The sequence below is a fragment of the Mustela erminea genome, chromosome 10 (genome assembly GCF_009829155.1).
Source record: "Mustela erminea isolate mMusErm1 chromosome 10, mMusErm1.Pri, whole genome shotgun sequence".
In the NCBI taxonomy this organism is placed as follows: domain Eukaryota; kingdom Metazoa; phylum Chordata; class Mammalia; order Carnivora; family Mustelidae; genus Mustela; species Mustela erminea.
The window spans coordinates 105,664,674-105,688,290 of NC_045623.1; the positions used below are offsets into that span (position 1 = coordinate 105,664,674).

Here is a 23,617-nt window from a genome sequence, read left to right on the forward strand (position 1 = left end):
CTCTCAGAGGTGGGGGCTGGTGCAGCGCCGGGAGCACTCTGGGGGCCTCTCGCAGCCTGGGGCTCCCTCACGCATCCCTGCTCCAGGAGGATGGAGGCAAGCTGGGGGTGGGGTCCTCTGGCCTGGACAGGAGGAGTGTGCGCGACTCCCCCAAAGGCACCAGAGAGGACACCCAGCAGCAGGGCTCAGCGGCAGAAGCCACGGCAGGGAGGTGGGAAGCAGGGGACACATCTGGGGACAGAGAAAACCTGGAGGATGAGGCTGAATGTGTCCTGAACAGCGGGAGAGTGAGGCCCAACTTCTCTGCAGCATCAGGGGCCAAGGCAAGCAGCCCCCGTCCCCGGTGGGGCCTCTGTAGGGGAGGCGTGCGGGGAGTGGGGACTCCTTGAGCTCACCGAGAGCTGAGGGTCAGAAGAAATCCAACCCCCTGACAGGCAGGGCTGCTTGTGAACCCATAACCAAGTGTGGCCCCTGCCAGGCGTGGACGCAGAAGGGTCTGGGGGCTCTGAGGGCTCTGGGACCAGCCCCCCCACTCTGCAGCCCGGACCTCTGCTGTGGTGGCAGCCGGGGACAGACCATTTCACACCCCTGAGCCTGATCTGACTCCTGATGCAGGCCACTTGCTCGTCAGCCCGAGCTGGGGTGCCCCCCACCTCCTGTGCACCGGGGCCCCGTGGGTGCCGGTGATCGATGACCAAGGGGCCCTGTTTGTCTGTTGCTGGCCCCTTGCCGGTGGGGGAGAAGGGTGGGCAGGCAGGCAAGCATATGGCTTGAATTACTGGAGCCGCCTCTTGGCACCTCAACCCTCAGCTGGGGGTGTGCAGACCGCCTGGATGGCCACCCCTGCCACCCTCTCACCAGACACAGCCCTGGAGGGACCCCCCCAAAAGCAGAGCCTCTGCTGCCAGCTCCCCCTGCCTGAGACTTGTGCCTCTCTGTTGCCAGCCGTCTGGTTGGGGTGGGGAGCCCGCCAGCTGTGCCCCAGCTCGGCACCCCCTCCCCTGCCCCGCGCAGGCCACCTCCTTGGCAGCCCTGACAGCCGGGGGAGCCATGGCAGGCTCAGACCGGGGAGGCCTGGCTCGGCTGCTCCTGCCTAGGAGGCCCGGCACGCTGGCCGTCCGCCTCCTGTCGGGATTTCCAAGACGCTGCGCTCTGACTACCTGACTTCTCTCCCATGTGGGTTCAAATCCAAGTTCTGTTCGCTGATTCCCAGTCTCCTCCTCTGGGCCGTGGACTTTTAATCCCACCTCTGTGGGGAGAACCGAAACGACCAGGCAGGCCCCGCTTTCCTGGAGTGAGGGCAGAGGTCTCTCCCCAGGAGGGCGACCATGGGCTTCCATGTCCCTTTTCGACCCAGGTGACAATGTGCAGGTTTTACAGGCTCCGAATGAACGGGCCGGGGACATTGGTCTGCTGTGTAGCTGGGTTTTTACCCTGCTCGCTGTTTTCCTTGTGTGCGGCTCCGTGTCCCCTAACGCCCCCCCGCCTCCCCCCACCTCCTTGGCCCACCCACCCTTGAGCCCAGCTGTGCAGGGGCGGTACAGCTTCGCGCTGACACGGAAGCCTCCTTCCTGGGTTTGGCCTGACCCCAGCTCCGTGCATTGTGCTGCCCTTAGTATGGGGGACAGACACCCAGTCCCAGGAGGGCGACAGGGGTGGGCGGGTAGCCTGGTGAACTGTGGCCAGCCCAGGGAGGGGAGAGGCCTTTGGAGAGAGCCCCGAGGGCAGATTTTGGGCCTCGCTCCTGGCTTGGCTTGGCCCGCAGCTCCCTCCCCCTCAACCCCGGACACCACCTCCAGGCCTTTGCTTCGTGGAGCTGGGACGTGCCTTGGGCTTCCTGGGGAGGGGACCCAGTCAGGCAGCTGGAACAGCTCCGGGAGCCCTCTGATGGCACCCCCATGGGTGCTTCCACTCCTCATTGAGAAATCCTCCGGGGCCCGGCTAGGGCTGGGGGCTGGGGTCCGAGTTCAGGGGTGGGGGGCTGGAATTGCTCCTGGGGCAGCACATTTTTCTCCTCTGGAAATTTATCTTAGCAAAGAGACCACGGAACAATTGCACTCTTTTCCGGGCCTCAGCCGTCCCCAGACGGCCTGCCCATCCCCTTGGTGGGGGCTCCGAGGGGGCCGGGAAGTTGAAATTTGTAAAATGTCTGTAGGAGGGGAAGAAAGGCGCTTTGTGTGGGGCCGGGGCCCCGGCCATTGGTCAGCTCCAAGGCCCCCAGATGCTCCCAGAATGCTCCCCTCCCAGGGGAGGGCCGTGCCTGCCGGCCTGAGGCCAGCCCTGGGGTCCCTGCAGCACCTCCACAGCCCTTGTACCCGCTGTGTCCGGGCCTCGGGGACCCAGGTCCCCGGGGCCGCCCAGGCTCTGAACGCAGGGGCCTGGCGGGGAGGCCCCCTCGGGCCTCAACATGTTTCTCTACTGGAGGAAGCGTGGCGCCTACCAGCTGGAGGCCCTGCCCGGCGCCCTGGCCGAGCTGGAGCTGGGGGCCGTGGAGCGCTTCTCCTGGAGCTCCAGCCTGGACATCATCGAGGACCTCGGGGGTAGGTGCGGGCCCACTTCCCCAGGAGGGCTTTTGTCAGGCTCCGACGCCTGGGCCACTGGCCACCCCCTCACCCTGCGTGTGTTTCCGCTGGTCCTGTACTCAGTGGTGCTGCGGAGGCCAGGGCCCCTCCGAGCACTGCTGTTGGTAGAGGACAGGGGCCCGGGGACCCTGGGGACCAGAGGAGAGGCAAGGGCTGGCCCGGCAGTGTGGGTCCCCCGGCCTGGGCTTGGAGCAGGGCAGCGGGAGCAGAGGACAGCACGGACGGGGCTGGCCGTCGAGCTGGGCTCTCCGTCTGTCCCCTGCCTCCAAGATCAAGGCAAGGCAGCGGGATGCAACTTTCTGGAATGTTTGCGTCCAGGGCCCCAGGGCATGGGTCATGTCTCCTGTTACCCCACACGGATGAGGAACAGCAGCACAGAGAAGACAGAGGGTCTCAAGAGGCAGGACAGGTGGTGGGGGGCGCTGAGTCCAGGTGCCCAAGCAGCCCTTTCCCTTCTCAGACGTCAGAGCTGAAGAGAACCCTATAAATGGGGTGATGACATCAGGAGGGCCGTGGGGTGCCGGAGGGGTGACCCATGTGGAGTAAGTACTCCCAGCGCTGTGTGGCCCAGATCGGGGCACCGTTGCCTGCTGTCGTCGTCGTCGTGATGTTATCAGAGCTCAGCTAATCGGAGGTCCAGCAGAACACGCAGCCTCCGGCTGGCGACCCCAGACTGTCCGGTGTGGCCTGCAAAAGTTGGGCCTCTGCTCTGCTCTTTGCCTCATCTTGGGCCCCAGGCGCTGGCCTCCCCAGGCCATGGGCCCAGAGGCGTGGCCCCTCTCCCGAGCGCAGCTTCCCAGCCCGGCGTGGGTCTTCTCGGACCTGTTCCTGCACCAGTGGGCAAGGGGAGCGCTGGGCAGGCATCAGCGACAGATGTCCCAGGTGTCATCAGCGTCCCTCCTGCTTCCAATCCCACCAGACAAAGTGGACGGGGAGATGTGGCTGCTTAGAGGGGAGGGGCAGGCACAGTGCCCACCTGGACCTTAGGAGCACTGGGCACCTTCAGGTGTGTGCAGCCGGCCGAGTCCACAGGATGGCGTAAGGAGGGGCCTGGGCTGCTGGGCAAGGGTGTGGAGCAGCGGCGGAGGGAACACAATGGCCAGGGCTGGCCGGTGTGCTGGCCGGCCCGCTGCTGGGGAAGTTCCCCTCTTCCTTCAGCCAGGCCCTGTTCTGGAACCAGAAGGTGGGCTGGGGGGAGGGTGTCCGAGGGGAGAGGCTGTGGGTGTCCCGGCTGCTGATGCGGCTTCACCTGTACCCCTGAGGCAGGGAAGGTGGCAGAGGTCCCCACAGGGCCAGAGATTTGCCTGAGGTCATTTCGACTGTCCCAGCCGCAAGCCAGGGAGGCCCCGTAGGGACCGCGTCCCCCCCTCCTCTTTGCTCTCGGTCTGGGTCATCCGAGGAGCCCCAGCTTGGCCGCTGCTGGGACCTGTGCCTGGGATGCCCTCACCGGCCTGCGTGGCTCTGGGGCACGGTCTGTGGAGCCCCCCCACCCCCTGCCTTCCCCTGTCGCCCCTGCCTCCAGGACGCAGCCGCCCGCTGCTCTGACCGTCCTTTTCCAGCTTGGAGGCCCCACAGCGAACGTGTAGAGGGGACTTGCCAGGCGCCCAGGCTTTAGAAAGGCATCTTCAGGCCTCCCCTTTGAGGCAGGGATGATTCTTGGTGTCCCCTTGACACTAGAAGCAGGTTTCGGAGTGGGGGCACCCACATACACCCCTCCCACCCCCACACAAGGCCTGCCCGCAGCATCCCCAGGGGCTCTGCACCCTGGCTGGGAGCGAGGCCCCGGCACACAGTGGGTTCTTGGCAGCGCGTGTGCAGGCATCGGAGTGAGCTGAGACACGCTGGGTGGGGGAGCGGGCATGCAGCTGTCTGTGTGGGCTCTGTCCCCTGGCCTGGGCCCAGCAGGGTGGGTAGAGAGCCTGTCAGTCCTGTGACGGGGGCAGGCCTCGCACATGGAGAGGGACCGTCCTGGGTGGGCATCTTGAACCCGCCTGGGCAGCCCGGCTCCTGTTTGTCCGCAGTCACTCTCGGGTCCTCCAAGGAGCCTTGGGAGGAAGCACGTGGTGGGCAAACGGGCAGGTGCCCATAGCAGCCCCAGCCAGAGGAAGTGGCCGGCTGGCTCCAGGCCTGCATGTTCTGTCCAGATAGTTTCTCTGGCCCCAGAAAGGAATTCTGAATGTGCCTCCCACCCCTTCGGACAGAGCCTGAGGAGTGTGGGCCGGGCAGGGTAGTGGTTGGGGTTTCCAGGCCCTGGAATAGGATGCCAGGGACGGTTCTGGGCCTCGGGCAGGGCCAGTATCCGAGGCCACAGTCCACGCTCCCTGCTCCAGCTGGGTCCCCGCTTGGCCACCGCACCCCAAGATGTTTCATGGGGCTTTGGGAAGGGGACCACGTTTCTTTCCCAGGCCACCTGTGGTGCTCTGACCAGTGTCCAGGGTAGGGAGGGGCAAGCGGCTCCTGGGGCCCGCAGTCATTTGTCCTGGCCATGCCCTCTGGCTCTAGGCCAGGTTTGGGCCAGACCCCTTCCATGGGCTACCCTGGTTGGGGGGCCGTACGCAGCTGGTGGCGGTTGCCCAAACAAGGACAGGCTCCTGGGAGGGCTGGGTCTGCGTGCAAGCGGGCATTTAAGGCCACAGCTGCTTCCTGGGAGGGGCAGCCTTTGCGTGGCCGGGCCTGGGTTTGGGAGGTGGTGGGCAGGAGAGGCTCTGCCTCCTCAGGGCAGAAGCGTTCACTGAAGGGAGCTCGCAGTGAGGGGTTCCTGAGGAGTGAAAACAGAGGTGGTTTCTTGTACCCTGTGTCAGCGGAGGGCAGGGCAGGGGTGGGCGGCAGAGAAGGGGGGCACTTCCTTGACAACGGGGGGGGGGGGGTTGAATTCTGTGTGTCAGGTGCCGTGGGGGCACCCCGGGGCAGTGTTGCCCAAAGGTTAGGAGCACAGACTTGGAGCTGTCCCTCACACACCTGCGTCAGTCACCTCAGGCAAGTCCCCCAGTCTTCTGAGCCTCGTTTGTACACCTGGCAAATGAAGACCCCTCCCTCTCCGTCGATTAGAACAGAGCTATCCACTAAAACCTCGGTCCGTAATGTTTCCTAGTAGCCACCTAAAAAACAAAACAAAGATTAAAAACCAGCCAATGAAATGCATTTGAATAACCTTTGCCTTCAACGCAATGCATTCCAAACATCCCCACCCCCACGCGTCATCAACAGGGAAAACCGTCAAGGAGGTTTTAAGTTCTTTTCCCCCACAGAGCGTTTGGGATCGGTGTATCTCACACGCACCGCACACCTGGGTTTGGACTAGCCTCATTGTAGGGGCCCGGGAGCCCCAGGGGACATGGCTGCCACCTGGGGTTAGATCACACTGCAGGGGGCTGGACCAGGTCTGGGAAGCAGAGAGTCCTGACCAGGCCAGAGCTGCGTACCAGATGCTCTTCCCTAAGCTGTGGCATGGGGAGCACAGGATGGTGGGATCCGGATGTTAGGAGGCTGTGAGGTGAGGATGTGGCAGGGGGTAGAGGAACAGGCCCAGGGAGGGCTGCGTTGGGGTAGAAGCTCAGCTCCCTCCTGGTGAGGTGACAGGCCGTGGTGGGGACTGTGGGGTGGGGGGCCGCCAAGGGCACACACAGCTTGGGAACTGGAGCCATCCGGAATATGGGTCCGGAGCTGCCTGCCTTCTCTGGTTTGTCCGTGGAAGCCAGAAATCTGGATTTTTATGTGAAATCTGACTTTTCAAAGTTGGCAACCGATTCAAATTCTTTTGAAGCGCTGTGCTTGGCCAAACAAAACATGTGTGCCGGCCGGCTTCTGCCCAGGCGCCCTGTCGGCCAGTTGTGGTAGAGATCGTGTTGGGAGAGAAGCAAGAGCAGCATCCCATGACTAAGACAGGAGCGGGGTGGGGGTGGCGGGCGCCGGCGGTCGGCTTGTCTACCAGCCCCAGGGGCCCTGGCTTTCTACAATGGGGGGAGCTGGAGGAGCTAGGAGGGCAGTGGGCCTGTCTCAGACCACAGGGAGGCAGCCCCTGGCATCATGGACATGGGGGACAAGTTCAGGGCTCCTGGTCTGCCTGAAGTTGGCCTTGGGATTTGCAGGTACACACCCACTCGGGATGACTCAAGTCGGACGGGTACCAGAGAGCGGGGACCCCGGGGGAAGCCAAGGGCAGGCAGTGGAGACCCCCCCCACGAGTTGTCCCATAGTCACAGAACCACTTTCCCCCTCCCTCTCTGCTCTGGCATCCCCTCATTCTTGGTCTTCAACAATCACGGGGCTCTGTGGGCTCAGACTGACTTTCCATGATCGCAGGGCCCCACAGGTGTTGCCTGTCTCAATTCAAATTCTCAAGAAAGCAAATCTCATTGAATGGGCTGGGCCAGGTGGCCACCTCTGGCCCAATAATCTATGCCCAGGGTACCATTCCCCCGGACCAGGCCCACCCTTCCCACAGGCTGTAACTGAGGGGCGCTTGCCTGGAGAAGAGATCATGATGGCCCGTGGCAGGGAAGGACCTATACTCAAAGCCACCCCAGCCCCCAGAATTCCCTCTCAGGGGACCCTCACTGATCTTCCTGTGTCTGGAGTCTCTAGGAGAAAGAACCACACCCACAGGCCCCAGAAAGTTACAGCTTTAGCACAGAGAAAGCTAGACCCGGGGTGAGTGAGGGTCAAGCAGACCAGAGAGGGGGTCTCGAAAGCAGATCGAACATCTTCAGGAAGCTGAAACTGGGGGGTCCGAGGCCAGAGAGCCCAGCCAGGTAGAACCCCAGCTGCCGGAAAAAGCAGGACAAAGGACTCCGGAACCACAAGCCAACAATGCTCTGGCTGCTGCAGAGGGAGCAGGCCCTGCAGAGGCTGTGGCCTGGAGCTCTCATAGCAGGATACAGACAGCTGGGAAGGCAGCTCCAGAACGCTGTGGTGGAGGAAATAGCCCGGAGCCCTCAGAATTTAGAGCGAGAACCCAGAAGTCTTGAGGCAAAGGGTGTGAGAACCTGACCCCATGCCCAGAGTTGGGAGAGCCCAAGGACCTGGAGCTGGCAGCAGACCTTGTCTGGAAATGCACTCCCAATACAGGTGAGGGGTCCAGGTCCACATGGAAACCCAGACGACAAAGGAGGTACTATGGGCGTTCAGGCAGACTGGGCAGGGCTCTGGGGACCCCCGACCCGAGGGACAGGCCCATACTGGCCCCAGGGACAGACCTTACTGCCCTTGGACCGCTGAGGCCCCAAGGGCTTCCGACAGGGAAACAGGAACCTGTGCTTCTGTGAACGGAGCTGGGCAGGACTGGCCTGAGCGCCCTGAGGCAGGCAGGCGGCCCTCCTCAGAAGCCCCAGGTCCACAGGCACCAGGAGACAGACGCCCGCTGGACCACTGCTTCCCTGAGCCCCACAGGCTTGACACCATTTAAGCTCCCAGGGCAGATGCTCTTCAAGGAGAGCCCCCTCCCCACTGCATGCAGAACTGCCACCTGCAAGGGGCGGGAGGGGGGTGTGGGGGGTGGAGGGAGCAGCCCTGGGGAAGGGCAGGGAACCTTTGGAGAGGGGTCTACCCAGGGTCTCCTGGCAGTAACCTGCCTATGGGATGGGGTCTAAGCAGGCTTGGGAGCACTCTCAGTCCCTCGGGGGAGCCCTGGCCGCCTCCCCAGGCTCCATTTCTGCAGTGCAAAGTGTTTTGTAACCATTAAAATGCTGTCCGATTGCCGCGTGACGCCATTTACATAAACTACAAGACCAGGCATAACTAATCGATGCGGTTAGAGGTCAGCAAGTCTCTGCCCCTCGTGGGAGTGGCTGGCAGCCCCCAGGAGGGGGCTTCTGCAGGGGGCCTGGCGATGCTCTGCTTCTTGATCTGGGAGCTGGTTATCTTGTGAAAATAGGTTTTGTGAAAATTTACTGAGTTACGCACTCCTGACAGCTGCACTTTTCTGTACATACTTATACTTCCCTAAAGTTTTCCAAATGCGAACCAACCAAACAGCCGCGGCTACCAAGCCCACTCCCACCTATGCAGCCCCACCCCCAACCACGACAGCATTTCCAAACGGGGGTCCTCTGCTGGGGGAGGAAGACGAGGGGCCACAGAGCGGTCCTGACCTGCGCTCCGACCTACAGGGAGGCACCGTTCCCACTTACAAGGTACCTCTCGGACCCGGGGCGAGAGCAAAGTTGCCGAAAACGCCTTTATCCCCGCGTGCCCAGGGATGGAGACCGTCTCCCGACCACCCGGGGTGTTTCCATTCGAGGTGTGTGGGAGGCTGAGGGCGCCGGGGGTCGCCCCGCGAGGCAGGGTGCGGGCTCCGCGCGGCAGGGCGCGGAGGGCGAGTCTGCGGGTCCCGGGCGCGGGGGGCGGGGCACGGGGCGCGGGCGGAGGGGCGGGGCGCGGGCGGCGGGGGGCGGGCCGGGCCGCGGAGTCCAGCCCCCAATAGGCGGGGCCTCCCGCCGGGCTCCTCCCGCCGCCCACCTGCCCCGCCCCGCCTCCGGCCGCAGAGGGTCCCGCGGCTGCGGCGCTCCGGCCTGTCCCCCGGCACCCGACTGGCGCCCGTCCCCCGCCGCCGTCGCCCGCCCCGCCGGCCGGCCCGTGGCGCCCCCCGCCCCACCCGCGTCCCCGGCCGCTCGGCGCTTCCTCCATGGGTGAGTGCGGGGGCCCCCGGCCGGCCCCGCGGAGCAGGCCTGCCGGTCGGGCTGCCTCCGCGCCGGCTCGAGGAGGGGCGCGGGCGGGGGGCGCCGCTGCCGGCGGGCCGGCGGGGCGGGCGCGGGGAGCCGTGGGGAGCCAGAGCGCGCTCCTTACCCCGCTCTGGGGAAGGCCCGCTCAAGGTGGGAGGTGGACGCCGGTGTCGAAATCGGGGCGGTGGGGGTCCAAACTCTGCCCCCATGTTGGGGCCCGCTTCAGCAGCACCCCTTTCCCTAGCCCTGCAGGCTGGCTGGGGCGGGCAGCCTCTCTGCCCCTTCCCTGCCCCCTCCGCTGCTGCGCCCCAGCCCCTGGGAAGAGGGGCAGCTAGGAGGGGGCCAAATTCCGGGTCAAAGATGGACCGTGGGGAAAGGGGACACCCCGGCCCTTTGAGGAGGAGTGCGTCCACAGAGGCTGAGATGTGGAGGGCAGGGGTGAGAAGGGATCTCGGACCGGCAGCCCTACGGGGATCCCCCAGGAAGTCTGGAGCCCCGCAAGGTCACTGAGCTACCCCCGCCCCCCACTAGTGGGACAGAGGGAGGGAGCCGCTTATTTCCAAAGACGTTTTCTCCCCGTGGAATCTGGATAATTTCCCTGGGGAACTGCAACAAGAAAAGGACTCTGCAAACAGATTCCCGTGCAGATAAGTTGGCATTTAAAAGAGAAAGGGACACTGACCTCCTTTGAAGGGAGGATTGAGGAGACCGCTCCACCCATCCTGTAGTCTGGAGGCCACCGGGGGGCCCCAGGGCCGCCTGGGTGCCCCCGGCCTGGGGCGCAGCTTCCCTGGGCCCCACCCGACAGATAACCACTGCTTCTCTCCTCTGCAGACGACCAGAGCCTGGCGGAGGAGAGAGGACTGCGCTGTCAGAACCCAGACTGCATGGACAAGGGGCGTGCGGCCAAGGTAGGGAGGCTGGAGGGCCTGGGTTGCCGGGAGCAGAGGGGACAGCGCTCTGACCCTCTCTCTCTCCAGGCATGGATACCCACAGGGCGCTGGCAAAGGTGCAGCTGGCCCAGCCACGGTGTCCTCTGGGTTCACGGGTGGGTAGGGCCCTGGTTTAGGAGGCAGAGGGCCTGCCCTTGGCTCAGAAACAGCAAAATGGAGGGGCCTTCTGCTAGCCGGGGGAGCAGGGGTGCCCCAGAGCCCTTTCCTGCCCTGCAGCCCTTGCAGCCATGCTGAGGCCATGGGAGCTGTGGCCCCGTGTCAGGGAAAGGAAGCTGAGACCCAGGAAGGGAAGGGCCGCCCCCAGCCGGAGGTTTCGCTCCAGTGCTCAGTTGGCACCCTCCCTACAGCACTGGGCCACTAGTCAGGCCTGGGCATGGACTGGGGACACTTAGGGTAGTGGGTGAGAGTGACTGTGCTGTGGAATGACAAAGGGAAGAAGGGACAACCGGTCCTGAAGAGCCAGGACTTGGGAGCCGGGAGCAGGGCAGAAGGAGAGTGAGGATGATAAATATTGCTGGGCGATTCTACCCATAACGCGCCAGGCTCGGTGCCCCGTGCTCTCTGTCCCTATGTGCTGCTGGTGGCAGCTCTGCTGGGAAGGCCTGGGTGCCCCGGTTTCCAGAAGAAGAGACCAAGGTTCAGAGAGGTCCTGTGACTTGGCTGAGGCCCCACAGCTCATGAGAGACCAAGCCAGGGCTTGAACCCAAGTTTGGCCTCTTCCAGCATGCATTTGAGTGACCACGATGAAAACCTTCAGCACTTACTGGGTCCGGCCTGGGAGCGGAGGGCCCCCTGTCTCCTCCTTCTGGCCTTCGGAGGTGCGTCCTGTCATTATTCTCCTTTACAGATGAAGAAACTGAGGCTCAGGGAGCTAGTGGCTCACCCAAGGACACATGGCTGGGATGTGGTGGAGCTGGGATTGGAACCCAGAGCCCAGATCTGTGTCATGGCAGAGCCTGTGTTCCGAACCGCCCTGCAGCTCAGCTCTGCCAGCTGCAGGAAATTAAAAATGCCACCCTCCCACCGCCCAGCTCCCCTACCTCCCCCCTCTGCCCAGACACATGCTCATACATTCTGTACAGGAAGACCAGGTTAGAAGGAACATGGAGGACTGTTCTGGGGGTGGGGACAGGAGGGGGAGGCTTTCAGTTGCCGTGGTCACCAGGCAAGGGGGTGGCTGTGATGTCAGACACAACGTGCTGGCTCGGCTGGTGCCTGGCACTGGGGCTCTGGTGTTGGCTGGTTGCCTCTCTCCCAGATGGGGGCTCCTGGCAACACACCGGCCTCAGCAGCCCCCAAAGTACATCCTACCAGGGGCCCTTCCTGCAGGCAGCTGCTCCTGGGCCAGGCGCCCGAGCCGCCACAGACAGGGGCAAGGGTGGGAGGTTCCTGACTGTGCAGAGGGGAGGCCTCCGAGTGGCGACCAGGTCTCAGCGAGTGTGGGCCTTCCATGGCCTCTAGGTCCTAGCTCCAGCCCAGCCCTGGCCTGCCTGGAACTCAGTGTGGCTGACATTGGCCAGAGGGTCATGCAGCCTGCAGGGGGAAAGTCCCGACTCCTGTCCCCAGGGGGACCCCTGTTAGGACCAGTGGCGCAGACTCACTTTGGGGACAGGGATGCTGAGTGATCAGAGGCGTGGGGGGCCAGTGAGGGCAGACGTCTTGGAGAAGGTGGCCTCCAGTGGAGGAGAAAATAGGGAGAGGCCGAGCAGCAGACAGGACTGGCCCAGGAAGGGGGGGCTGCCGCAGACACAGGAGAGGGCGGGAAATACGGGGCAGGAGGCTTGTCTTGTAAGGGGTCAAGTTGGCTGGAGCAGACAGTGAGAAGAGAGAGGGCGATTGACATCCTGCTTCGGTGAGGAAGAGGAGCAAAGACTGTCCTTGATGGTGAGAATCACCACCACTGACCAATCAGGCTTGTGCACCAGGTGGGGCGTTAGGCCCTCCTGCTTGTCTCCCTGAGCCCACAGAGACCTCAGGAGGAAAGCCTTATTCTCCCTCGACTCGATGAAAACGGGCCCGGAGAGGAGAGACCTCGCCCACCTTGCGCAGCCTGATGAGCAGAGCTGGGTCTGGAGGGGAATCCAGAGCCTCGGTCTCGCTCCTCCCCAGCCGAGGCTCCGAAGGCTAGCAGGATATGACTAGCTTTGCAAAGGAGATGATGTCATTTGTGCGTTCACCGAACGCATCTGCTATGCCAGGCCCCGTTCTAGGCCCAGGGCCTCCGGGAGCCGACATCCTAGCTCCGCTGGGAGGAGGGGAGAAGTCAGGACGTGGGTTTGCCCAACTGGTCCCCAGGCTTTGTGTTAGCCTCTCATGGGTGCTGGGGTTCCCCCCCACCCCTGGAGTTCGTTCTGGGAGACAGGCTCCTGGAGGAGGCTGCTGGCGTCCCGAGGAATGAGGAGGTGTTGAGGGGTAGGAAGGTGAGTGAGCAGGGAGGCATGCTGGGGTTCTAAGGAGGGAGCCGGGCCAGGGAATGGCAGGGGGAGGCAGAACTGGACAGGGAGCACCCTAAGGTCAGAGCTTCGGAGACCACAGGAGAGAAGTTGTATCCCTGCCCCTCCTCAGGGTGAAGGTGTAGAGAGTAGCCCACCCCTGTGAACTCGGGGGCCAAAGCCCACTCCTTCCCAGCTGTGCAGCACCGGGCAAATCACGACACGTCTCTGACTTCAGTTTCTTCATCGAAAGCTGAGGCTTCTCGGGTTGCGGGAAGGATGAACACGGGGCTCAGACGTGCCGTGCTTCGCGTGGAGTGTGGAATGATGGAGGTGTTCAGGAGAACGCTGGCCGTGCACGTACCCTGGAGGGGAAGAGAAACCCCTCAGCTGAGACTGTGCCCTCCTCCCCTTCCTGAGACCTGAGGGCTCCCCGGGTTCCATCCCAGACCCCACCGAGCCCCACCCCGCATGGCAAAGGTTTATGGCGTGTCTGGTTCTGTTCCCAGGGCAGGTGGAGCTTGGAGTCTCGGAAAGGAGGGAGATGAAGGAAGTATTATCTTCCTCTCTTGTGGAGGGCCAGGCGATGACAGTGGGTACCCAGCCCTCCTGCAGAGAGATCACAGGACAGATGGGGTCTTGGCTTCCCAGCTACTGGAGGGGCCCCCTTGAGGCAGGTGCTCTGGTCGCAGTCTGTGCAGGGCACCGCAGGGCGCCAGGGGACCTGGAGGAGGGCTGACACAGGCCCAAGGGACACTGGCACGTGACACTGGAGGGAACTGGTTTATCCTGGAGATGGGAGCCTCAGGGTATCATCCTAAAAGGTAACGATCCTAGCAGCCGCCCTTCATTCCTGCGTCCCCGCAGGAAATTTTCTTGTCCTCACACCCACCCTCTGCAGTAGGGACCACCCCATCTCCCCGTCTTCACCTTCCTGACAGGACACCACGAAGAAGGGAGTTAAATGACTTGCCACGGTCAGGTCTGGACTCACACCAGATCTGTCTGTCCCCAGAGCCTCCCTGTTTCTAAGGATCCGTCAGGAGGAAAGGGAGGTGAATTTTTCCGCCGGGCTCCAAGGGTCCTGGCAGAGGGGGAGGCTCACCCCAGTGTACAGGCTGTGATCACCCCATTCCTTTTTTTTAAGGTAAATTTAAAATTCTCACTCAGATTTGGTGTTTGTGAGCACTCCATTCTAGAGGTATTCAAGCAGAGACAGTGGCGTTCCCTTCCAGCTTCACAGTAGGCTGTGCGGTGGCAGGGATGAGTCAGGAGGAGGGGTGCTAGGGAGGGGCGGCCAAATGAAGACCAGTGGACACAGGGCAGAGGAAGGGGTGGATCTGGGATCCTTGTGGGGAAAGAATGGGCAGGATGTGGTGAATAATGGGAGAGGGAGTCACCTATTCTCCTGGGCAAGGCTTTGGGGGTGAAAGGTGGGAGGCCAGGGTGTCCTTGAGAGTGGCCAGAGTCTGGGGATTTCTGGGGGTGACTTTCAGACGCTGGTCAGCTGTACACAGGTGGCAGTCCAGTCTGCAGCTTGGGGGAGTGGCCGGACCAGAGAAGCAAGGAGAAACTCCTGGGCTTTGGCGAATTCATTCCCTGGGGGAGCAGCTGAGGGCATGGGGTGCCTGGCCCCGGAGGCAAGGACAGAGGGACCCCCACATGGGCTATAGACAAGATGAGCTGTCCTGGAGTGACCCAGCCCCAGGGAGGTCAGCACTGCCAAAGAGGGCAGCGCCTGCCAGGAGGGAGAACCGGCAGCCCCCAGGCCCGGGCCTGGCGAGGGGCATCTAGATTTGGGAAAATGCAGGTGGGCCTGAGCCCCAGATCAGCCCCAGGCCCTAGGGGCCATGCCCGCCCCACCCACCTCACCCCGTGGTCATAATTAGGGAAGGCGAAGGCGGGAGGTGTGCTTGGGGCCGGCTGCCTCACTCCTCCAGCGAGCCGCTTGTGTCCCGTGCACTCCCCGCACCCCCTGTGCAGAGGGCAGAGTTACTCTGGACTTGGGCGGCCGGCAGAGCGAGAACCGGGGAGCGCCGAACGGCGGAGCGGCCCCGTTTTCAGCCATGCCCGGCCTGGGCCAGGGGGAAAGAGGGGCGCCGAGATAGGCGGGCCCGTGGCTCCGGCGCCAGGGTCATTAAGGCCTGGGGACTTCGAACTTTCCGCACGCCTGGAAAGGGCCAGCGCCCTCGGGGCCAGTGACAGTCCCTACCCCCCGGTCCCTAGATGACCCCCAAGCGCCAGCCGCCCTTCCGGCCGTCCCCAGGGCCGCGGGCTCCAGCGCCCGCCCTCCCCCGGCTCCCAGCGCCCCCCCCTCGCCCGCCGGGCGCTCCGTTGGTACGTCCCGGCCCGCCCAGGTGGTAGCGCCCGCGCCGGCCTACCGTAATTCCCCTACGTCCCGCGCCCCACGCCGGCGCTGCGCCGACTGAGCCCGCCCCGCGGCTCGGGTGCCCCCGGCTCCGCGCGGGCTCCCCCATTCCCTCCCCGCACCCAGGCTTTGGCAGCCTTGGCCAGAGCCCCAGCCACAGGGGAGGAGACCCATGTCCCTAAGGTGAGTCTCACGGGGTAGCTGGGGACGAGACGGGGCTGGGATCGGGACGGCTGTGGGTCTGGGCTCCAAAACTGCCCCCGAATTAGTGGACAGAAATGGGAGTAGAGGGTCCCACGCAGTCCTAGGGCTGCGGGGGGCGGTATCGATGGGCTCCAGTGGCTCTGCCTCCATTTACTTGAGGGTGGAATGGGCTCAAGCTCCCGCCCCCGCCCCTGGGACTCTAGGGTGGGGTTGGCTCGGCGCTGTGGCCGTGAGAAGCTTATAGGGCCCCAGCCCCGGTGCGAGGATTATTGGCAGGGCGAGAAGATTCCGGAGGGGCCTCGGCGCGGGGTGCTGGGAGGCTTCCGCGACCCTGCGGGAGCTGGGCGTCGGGGAGTTTGTCCCAGGCGGAAAGTCATCTCGAGGCCGGCAGGGGGCGCGCGAGCCTGAGCGTCGGGAGGCCTGGCCTGGTCAGGACCCGCTTGGGGGAGGGGAGAGGGAGAGGACCCAAGAACCTGGAGAGGCCCTGGCTGGCCTTGATCAAAGACGCGGAAATGGAGGCAGAGGGGGCCCTGGGTCCTACAAATTCCGAAGGAACCTTCCTCAGGTTTGCGGGGCTCTAGGAGGATTTTACTATTTTCTGTCCCTTGGCCAGGGTCCAGGCACACATTAGGGCCCAGGGGCCATCCCTAGGTAGAATATTCTAAAGAACTGCCCAATGCCCTCTTTGCACAGGTGGATGAGGGCGGGGGTAGGTGGAGCCCAGAAGCAGGTCTTCTGCAGCCCAGGCCTGCGCCTCCTCCCTCAGGCCCTCCCAAGGAGCCTTCTCGTTCACTAGAGAGAGAGGTCAGGAGAAGGCACTGGCTTCAGGCCTAGGATCTTGGACTCCAGGATCTGGCACATTTGTGCTGGGACAGGGCGTGAGGTGAAGTCCACTGACCACAGCCTCTACCTCCCTCCTTAGCGCTGGGTCCCAGCTGGACCGCTCCCTGGGATAATGGGGCGGGAAAGGGCCTTACTGACTTCTGGGGCCTGTATAGTTAGCCTGGCCCGCAGAGAGGTTCTCTACACCCCTGCCATCTGCTCAGCACAGGGCAGGGCCTTAAAGCAGGCTCTGCCTCCAGGTGGGCCCCAGAATCCAAGGGAGTGAGGCCCAGGCCTGGGGGGAAGGGAGGGGCTTGGTGGGCTGTTTGGAACTAGGAGAGCCTCCTGGCAGAGCTAGCCCCACCCTGGCCAGCCTGCTGAAACCTGCAGCCTCCGCCCCTGGATTTCCAAGGTGCCACATGGGGCCTTGGGGGCCAGTCAGCTCCCAGGGGAGCTTAGCCCGGGATCAGGAGCTTCTGGGCAGTCCTGTCCCTCTAGCCAAGACGCTCCATCCAAGCTGGTCAGCTATGAGCAGAGCATGAGCTGGACCCAGACCTATGGTCGCTCCTGGACTAGGAATTCCTCTGTCCCACCAAAGACCAGGCCGATCCCCAACCTGTTGTGGGGCTCGACTCCCACCATCCTCTGCTTTGCTGGGGTTGGGGAGATGGTGCTGGGGGGAATGAAAGGGGGCTCCTGCCTTGGAGACTCCATTATTCATCAGCCCAGCATCTGGTTTCTGGGTATCAGTTTCAACAAGCCAGCCCTGACTCATGAGCCTGGAGCTGGGGCTGGGCTGAAGAGGGGCCCCCTCCCCAGGGAGACAGGGGCTGGGACCTCTTTGTCCTGCGCATGGGCTATTTCAGCTCCCTGCCACAGAGGAGGTGGGGACCCAGGAGATTACTGGGGCCTTCCCCCTACCCCGGTGCAAGGGCTGGGGGCTCCTTTCTTCCCTTTGCTCTGCAGTCCTTGGCCCTGGGGCATTAGGGCCCTGGTCCTCAAAGGAGCAGCCCTCTGCCTTGCCTGGAGCGTGCTTCAGCAGCGGCATGACTTGGGGAAGGCCTGGGCCTGGTCACTTGGGTGACCTCTGGTGCCCCAAACCCCTGACACAGGCCTGGCACTCAGCTGTCAGTGCTGTGGGGCCATGAGGACAGAGATCTGTGGTAGCAACTGTGCTGGCCAGGCCGTCAGGCCCAAGGTCGCGGATGCTAGGAGGCAGAAGAGAACCTGTGGTTAGACGGTTAGGACGGCTAACTGTTGACCATCAGCAGCAGGAAGGGACATCCAGGCCGAGACCTTCCCTGCCCCCATGGCCCACTCTGGCACGAAGACCCTTCCTCTGCCTTCCTCTGTCTTTTCTCATCTAGTCTCACTGAGCACCTGCCATGGGCCAGACCTGTTCTCAGTGTGAACGATGAGTGTGGCCCAGACAGCTAAGGCCCCTGACCTCTGGAGAGGACATTCTAGCACGGAGGAGTGATAATCGAGAAGTGACCAAAGAAGTAAAACAAGTTCAGGTAGTTTTGGATGCTTAGGAGGAAATAATTCTTTAGAGGATTGAGAATGAGGGATGCAGGGGCTACTCATTCTGAGAGGAGGTACAGGCCTCACTGACGAGGTGGCATTGAAGTGGGGGTCTGAGAAGTCCAAGGTACAGGCGCTGAGCTTGGTGAGTCGCAGCCGTGGAGACAAGGCCAGCTTGGAGACCACTGCAAGGGACCTTGCAGGGGGGAGGTGGGAGCCAGGCATGGCAGGATTTTATTCTAAGCCATTGGAGAGTTTTCAGTGGGGAGTGACATGATCAGGTTTTAGTGTTCAGAAGATTTGCCTGTGGTGTGGACAGGGACGGCTTGGGCTTTGAGAGTGGAGGCGGCCCTTGAAACCTGCGGGCTGGAGTGAAACCCTTGCTGCCTACAGAGACCCCGCCTGGGTTCCCCACCGCTCCAGAAGGAGAAGGAGCTGTCTAGGGGTTGGGCGGGGGTGGGGATGGGGGTCTGATGATATCATCCCCACCCCCACCCCCGCCCCAGCCTCATAGGTACTGAGATGGGGTCAGAAGTCTGGGTTTCAGTCCTGCCTGTGGCCTTTTATGTCCCTTTGCCCCCAGCAGTGAGTGGGGATAGTAGCGCCTGCCCCCACCTCTTGGGAATGAGTGGAAAAACTCTTTGACAAGCTACAGTGGGGACCCCACCCTCACCTTACCCCACCCTACAGCGGGGACACCCATTCCCTAATCCTCCCCTCTCAGGTTTCCATGAGTGCGGCCCCCCCCCCCCCCCCGGGGGTGGGGCAGGCGGTAGGGACCCAGCCTGGAGCTGCGAAGATTCGCAATCTGGGAGAAAGCCCAGTGGGTTTCGGGGTTTTCCTGACGCTCCTTCTCACTCAACTCCGGGGTTCCCAAAGGACTCCCCTCTCCGCCCTTTCCACCAACATGCCTGCCTATCGCCCGCTGCCTCATCCTGTCGTCCCCGGTGGCCGGGCGCCCCCGTTCCTGGGCACCACCGCAGGGCAGTGGGAGCAGGGTGTCGCAGGCTCAGGACTCAGGACTGCGGGCGGGCGCTAGGGTGGCCCTCAGGAGGGCCTCTGAGCGCCGGAGGGGCGGTCCGCACAGCTGGAGGTCAGAGCAGAGACAGGCGTCCCTGGGACAGGACACAGAGCGGGGTCGAGGACACGGGTGGGACTGTGCCCCAGGCCTGCCCCCCCCTTATGCCGCAGCGTTCGGGAGCTCCCTTGGGTGAGGGAGTGGGGCGGGGGGCCGGGACCTGAGACTCAGAGGAGGGGTCTCCGGGACTGCAGGGAGGGGTCTTTGCGCCCCAGACGTTGGCGTTGGGGGTGGGGAGGAGGGCAGAGCAGGGCCGGGCGCCCGCGGGGCTGGGCTGGGGTCTGGGCTTCGCAGTGGAGGCGGGGGACAGCGAGGGGTTGCGGGGAGCGCCCCGGGGGCGGGGCTGGGGGCGCCGCGGAGCCGCCCCGGCGTGGCGCAGGCGGGCGGGGACCAGGCAGGCGGGGGCCCCGGGGTCCCGGCGCGCTCGGCCCCGGGGGCGGGCGCGGCCGCACAATGGCAGGAAACGGAGGCCCGCGCTTTGTCCGGCGGGCGGCGCAGACCGCCGCTTCCTCCGGCCGCCATGGGGACGGGCCCCGGCGTCTCCGGGCGCCGCGCGGCCTCCAGGCCGGGCCCCGAGCTGCCCTGCCGGGCGGGGGGTCACGCCCGCGACGGTGAAGGCCAGGTACGGGGCGCCGGGGGGCGGGGCGGGGGGGCGCGCGGCTGCCCGCCCCACGGGATGCTTCCCCACCCCGCGCCGAGGGGCCCGGGCGGCGGCGGGGCCGGCCAGCGCTGAGCCTTTTGTGTCTGGGGCTGCCTCCGGACACACCTGCGGGTCCCAGGCCCTGCGCCGGAGCGCCCCCCGCTTCCCTTCCTCTGTCCGGGCCCTGCCCACAGCCCCCTGCTCCCGCCTCTGGCCCCAGCCCTAGTGTGTGTGGGGAATTCTGACTTCTGGTCAGAATTCTGACCCCATCCCCATTGGGGGGCAGCCTTGACCATGCTCCCGGAAGGGCCCCTTCTGTTATTTGTAAAGTTGGGGTCCATCCGCTGCCTTTGGAGGTCCTGAGTGATCTGGCCTGTTGGTCCAGGGGGCTCTTCTCTTTGGGTTGAGCCCTGGGAACTCCCCCCCATGCCCCTCCCCCATGGGCAGAGGTGCTCCTGCCCTCAGAGGGAAGCCAAGGTGGAGAGTAGGCACCTTGGTCTGAGAGAAGGTCCAAGAGTCTGGCTTTGGGAAGGGACTGCCCTGCTTTAGACCCTGGTTCCTGAAGGGAGCTGTGGAGACTCCGCCGTCTGGGGATGGAGGTATGAGAAGGGGTGGGGATGAGACTCAGGAGCACCAGGGCTGCGCCCAGCCCAGCCTGAGCTCCCAGGTAGGCTCGTGATTCTTGGGGTGGGGGTGGGGGTTCCTGGAAGTTTATTGTCAACAGATCTGTTGAGTTAAGTGAAGAAACACCTACCTGGTTCAGATCCGGGGCCTCCCCTCACATGTCCTGCTGTCCCTGAGTGCGGGCGCTGCTGGGAGGCTGGGAGCAGAGGCCGTCAGCCACAGGCCGGGCACAGGCTCCCATCATCACCACCAGCAGTAGTAGCCGTGGTAACAATATTATGTTAGTAGTAATAGGAGCTGTGGTGAGACTCCCCAGCGCCCTCCGGAGTGGCAGGAAATGAGCATTCCCCAGTGTGTCAAGGGAGACAAGTACCTTCACAGGGTGGGCACACAGTAGGTGCTCAATAAATAGTTGTTGAATGCTGAATCTGCTGTCAGGAGTGAATTCTCGTGTGAAAATCGATGGTCTATATATTAGATTGGTTTAAAGATAGGCTTGTGGCAGGGAACCAGGGACTTGGGCTGGAAGGTCCCAGAGGCCCACTGCGGGACCCTTCCAACCTAGCATGGGTCCTGGCATGTCACCCCCCACTGTGCGACTAGGGCCTGGGTGACCCGAAGGTCAGCAGCCCCACCCCTCTGTTCCAAGTCTGGTACCAGCAAAATGAAGCTGTCAGGGAAATCACAAGAGGCCTGGAAGTGGGGGGTACCTGTGCCAGGCTGCCTGCAAGGCTGGGGGACGGCTGTCTAGCTGGCAGACTGGGGCTCCTGCAGAGAAGGGGCTGAAGTGGGGTCGGCACTTTCCCTAGATTCATTGTCAAGAGGAGAAGCTTGCAGCTTTTGGAGGGGGGGTTCCAGAAGCCGCACAGCCAGTGCTCGCTCTGTCTGCAGCGCCCCAGGGACGCATGGTGCAGGCAGGCAGAGCTGTGGCTGAGGATAGCAGTTTTCATGCTCTTTTGGAGTAGATAAAATGAGAATAGAAACAATGGCTCTGGCTGAAGGGCACAACTCACAGGCTGCCCAAAGCCCCAGGAACACACTGGAAGACCATTTGAGGAGGGTGTGGCAGTGGGGGGCACCTGGCGCTCAGGCTGCCATCAGGAGTCTGGGCCATCGTGTCCACAGCCACCTGCCCAGGGCCCAGTCAGCCCCCTGCTTGTTGTCATTTTCGTGCCCATGGTTTTGGGGGTTTGGATTTTTATTTTTCGGTCTAATGGATGATTGAGGGGCCACAGGAGCCAAACAGTGAGCCTCAAACTATGCTTGCTTCCCTCTGATCTCTATAGCCGCTGCCCCCTCTCCCCAGGCTGCCCCGGGGCCAGCCTCCCCTGCTCCTGTCTCCCTTCTCAGCTACGCATTACCGTGCTGGGTATCTAGGAGCTGGAGCTTCACGGCACTGGCTTCGGGTCCCGGCTCCACTGGCTGGGGACCTTCAACAAGTTACTTGAAAACCTCCCGAGTCTCACTTTCCTCTTCTGTAAGATAGGGGCTGTCACAGCTTCTACCTTCTGGGGCGAGGGGCCTTTAGCACAGCCCCCAGGCACATAGTGATCAGGTTATAAGTCTAGATCACACTTTTCAGCCACCTTCTTCTTTCTCTTTGACTCCTTCCTCTGCTGTCTCGAGGCCATCTGTCCTCATCCTGTCACCTTGGAAATCTCTGATCGGGTTCTCCCCAGCCCAGAGCCCTCCCGCGACCCTCCATCGCCCTACTTACTGAATTAAGCAAGTATTCTCTGAGCAGCCAGGACTGGAGATAGGGCAGTGAGTGGGGCAGACTAACATCGCCGTCCTCGGGGCCGGCGAGGTGTGGAGGGAGCAGAGAGGACAGGCAGGCTGCTCCCTGGCAGACCGGCCTCCGAGGGGACGGGGAGTGTGAAGGGACAGTGATTTTAGAGTAAAGGTCTGTCACTTCCGTGTCAGGGGAAGAGCATTCCAGGCCGAGGGAGCAGCAGATGTGGGGCTTCTGAAGCACAGGGGCACGACGGGGGTGGTGGGTGGCGCGGAGGGAGCCTGGATGGCAGGACAGGGCACGAGGCCCCCACGGTCACCGCACAGGACTCTGGCTTTTCCTGCAGGGAGACGGGAAGCCACTGAGGGGGCGGAGGGGCTGCTTGGGCGGCTCGTGGCGAGCAAATGATTGAGGGCAAGGGTGGAAACAGGGAGACCAGTGATGAGGTCATTGTTGTGGGTGGGGTGAGCGGTGACCCTGATGGAGGCCAGGGGGCAGCAGTGGGCCAGGGGGCGTGGGCGGCTTGAAGGGAGGGCCACCAGCATTCTGGCCCAGGCTGAGGTGTGACAGAGATCAGAGTGACCCCAAGGATTTTGGCCTAATGGATCTGTTTCTCCGGGGGCCGCCATAACACGGAGCACCCCCCGGGTGGGCGGAAGCTGAGCCTCATACAGAGACCCACACAATGTAGCGGTGTCGTCATCATCTGCCCGTGTGTCCTTGTCTCTGTCCCTCCTCATCTGGTAGGGACCCTGCTCGGAGGATTGTTAGAGCCCAGCATGACCTCGTCTTCACTGCTCACATCTGCAGGGACCCTATTTCCAAATAAAGCCATCCTCTGAAGTCCTGGGCGTGAGGACTTGACCCGTCTTTCTGGGGGACTGCTGCTCAGCCCCATGCCCCCCCAAAGCAGGAAGTGGACAAGGGGGTGCTGAGAGCTACGGGGGGACAGCAGAGCGTGGGGCTTGGGGAACCACGGAGGACGAGATGGTGTGAGCGAGACCCCCCTGTGCCAAGGGCTACGTCCCGTGGGTGGACTTAGAAACACGAGGTGGCTGGGGGCCCAAGAGGAGGGAGTTGGGGGATGGACGGGGAAACGAGGGGAGAGGGTCTGAGAGAGAAGAGAAGATTTTCTAAGGTAGAAAAATCTTTGCAACCATTGTAGTCCTGTTCGGTTTAGGTGGACATCACCAGTGGGTGTGAGGACCCTGGAGTGGCTGGGGCTCCGGTATCTCAGAGTACCCCCCACGGGCTACTTACTCATCCCAAAGAGAAAAAGGATCTTTACACAGTACAGGGGGTCCCCAGGTGACCCGGCAGCCGGCCGCATGGAGGGGGTTGCTGTCCACTCTCTCATGTCCCTGCCCAGATGCTCGGCCTGAAACCACCTGAGGTCCTCCGGAAGGATCCCCGCGGAGGGGCTTTCTGCCAGACCACTGGCTTGAATGCTTCAAAAGTATCGATGTCCTGAAAGAAAACAAGAAAACAACAGACACATGTGGAAAACTCGTCCCTGAGGGAATAAACAGACGCGGCTGAGAGTGTGTGTGAATCTTGAACAGGCTCCTGTGTGGGAAAACACATCCGTAAAGGCCGTGGTTCAGACAGATGGGCAGATGCAAACTTAGACCACGGACCGGGTCATATATCCGTGATCAGTTTCCCGACCGTGACAGTTGTACTGCGGTTTTGTAGGAGAATGGCCGTGCTCTTCCACACCTGGGGAGGGGGGAATGGGAGGGGAGCACAGTGCGACAAATGCTCACGACTGGGGAAGCTAGAGGGGCGTGTGGAGGTCACTGTACCGTTCTTACAATTCTCTGTAAGTCTGAAATACTTAAAAATGGAAAGTCAGGGAAGACACGTTAATGAGTACTGGGAGGGAAAACGGGGAAGTGGTCAGGATGGAGACCTGTTTCATGGGGTCTCACTGAAAGGGTCTTCACTGAAAGGCGGAGAACAGGGCCTGTGAGCCACAGGATAGGGAGCCTGATGGTGT

The 23,617-nt window shown here is 63.0% G+C and overlaps 2 protein-coding genes across 9 annotated transcripts in view; one reads left to right on the forward strand and one right to left on the reverse strand.

The window, feature by feature from the left end:
- LOC116566852 lies at positions 1-10,969 on the reverse strand. 2 transcript variants are annotated; one of them, XM_032301448.1, is made up of 2 exons: positions 10,959-10,969; positions 1-5,680 (listed from the first exon to the last, which is right to left on the reverse strand). In XM_032301448.1, the coding sequence occupies exon 2, from the start codon at positions 1,917-1,919 to the stop codon at positions 855-857; it is 1,065 nt and encodes a 354-aa protein (XP_032157339.1). In that variant the 5' UTR covers positions 1,920-5,680; positions 10,959-10,969; the 3' UTR covers positions 1-854. Both variants share the same exon structure in this region, with proteins under 2 accessions (XP_032157339.1, XP_032157340.1).
- The window catches only part of PLEKHG5 (pleckstrin homology and RhoGEF domain containing G5), a 25,707-nt gene continuing 11,139 nt past the window's right edge, over positions 9,050-23,617 (forward strand). For 2 of the 7 annotated variants that reach the window (XM_032301439.1, XM_032301440.1), the window contains exon 1: positions 13,642-13,767. Coding sequence is in view for 4 of the 7 variants with exons in the window: in XM_032301442.1 (XP_032157333.1) it covers positions 19,143-19,244 (102 nt within the window). In the remaining 3 variants the exon portion in view is untranslated. Of the gene's footprint in view, positions 9,209-10,075; positions 10,153-13,641; positions 13,768-15,006; positions 15,178-19,036; positions 19,245-23,617 lie in introns of those variants that run through there. The other 5 variants (XM_032301443.1, XM_032301445.1, XM_032301444.1 and 2 more) reach the window with 5 other exon arrangements.

Coding starts and splice junctions, on each gene's coding strand:
- LOC116566852 (XM_032301448.1), bottom strand. CDS start 1,919: ATGAGGAGTGGAAGCACCCATGGGGGTGCCATCAGAGGGCTCCCGGAG.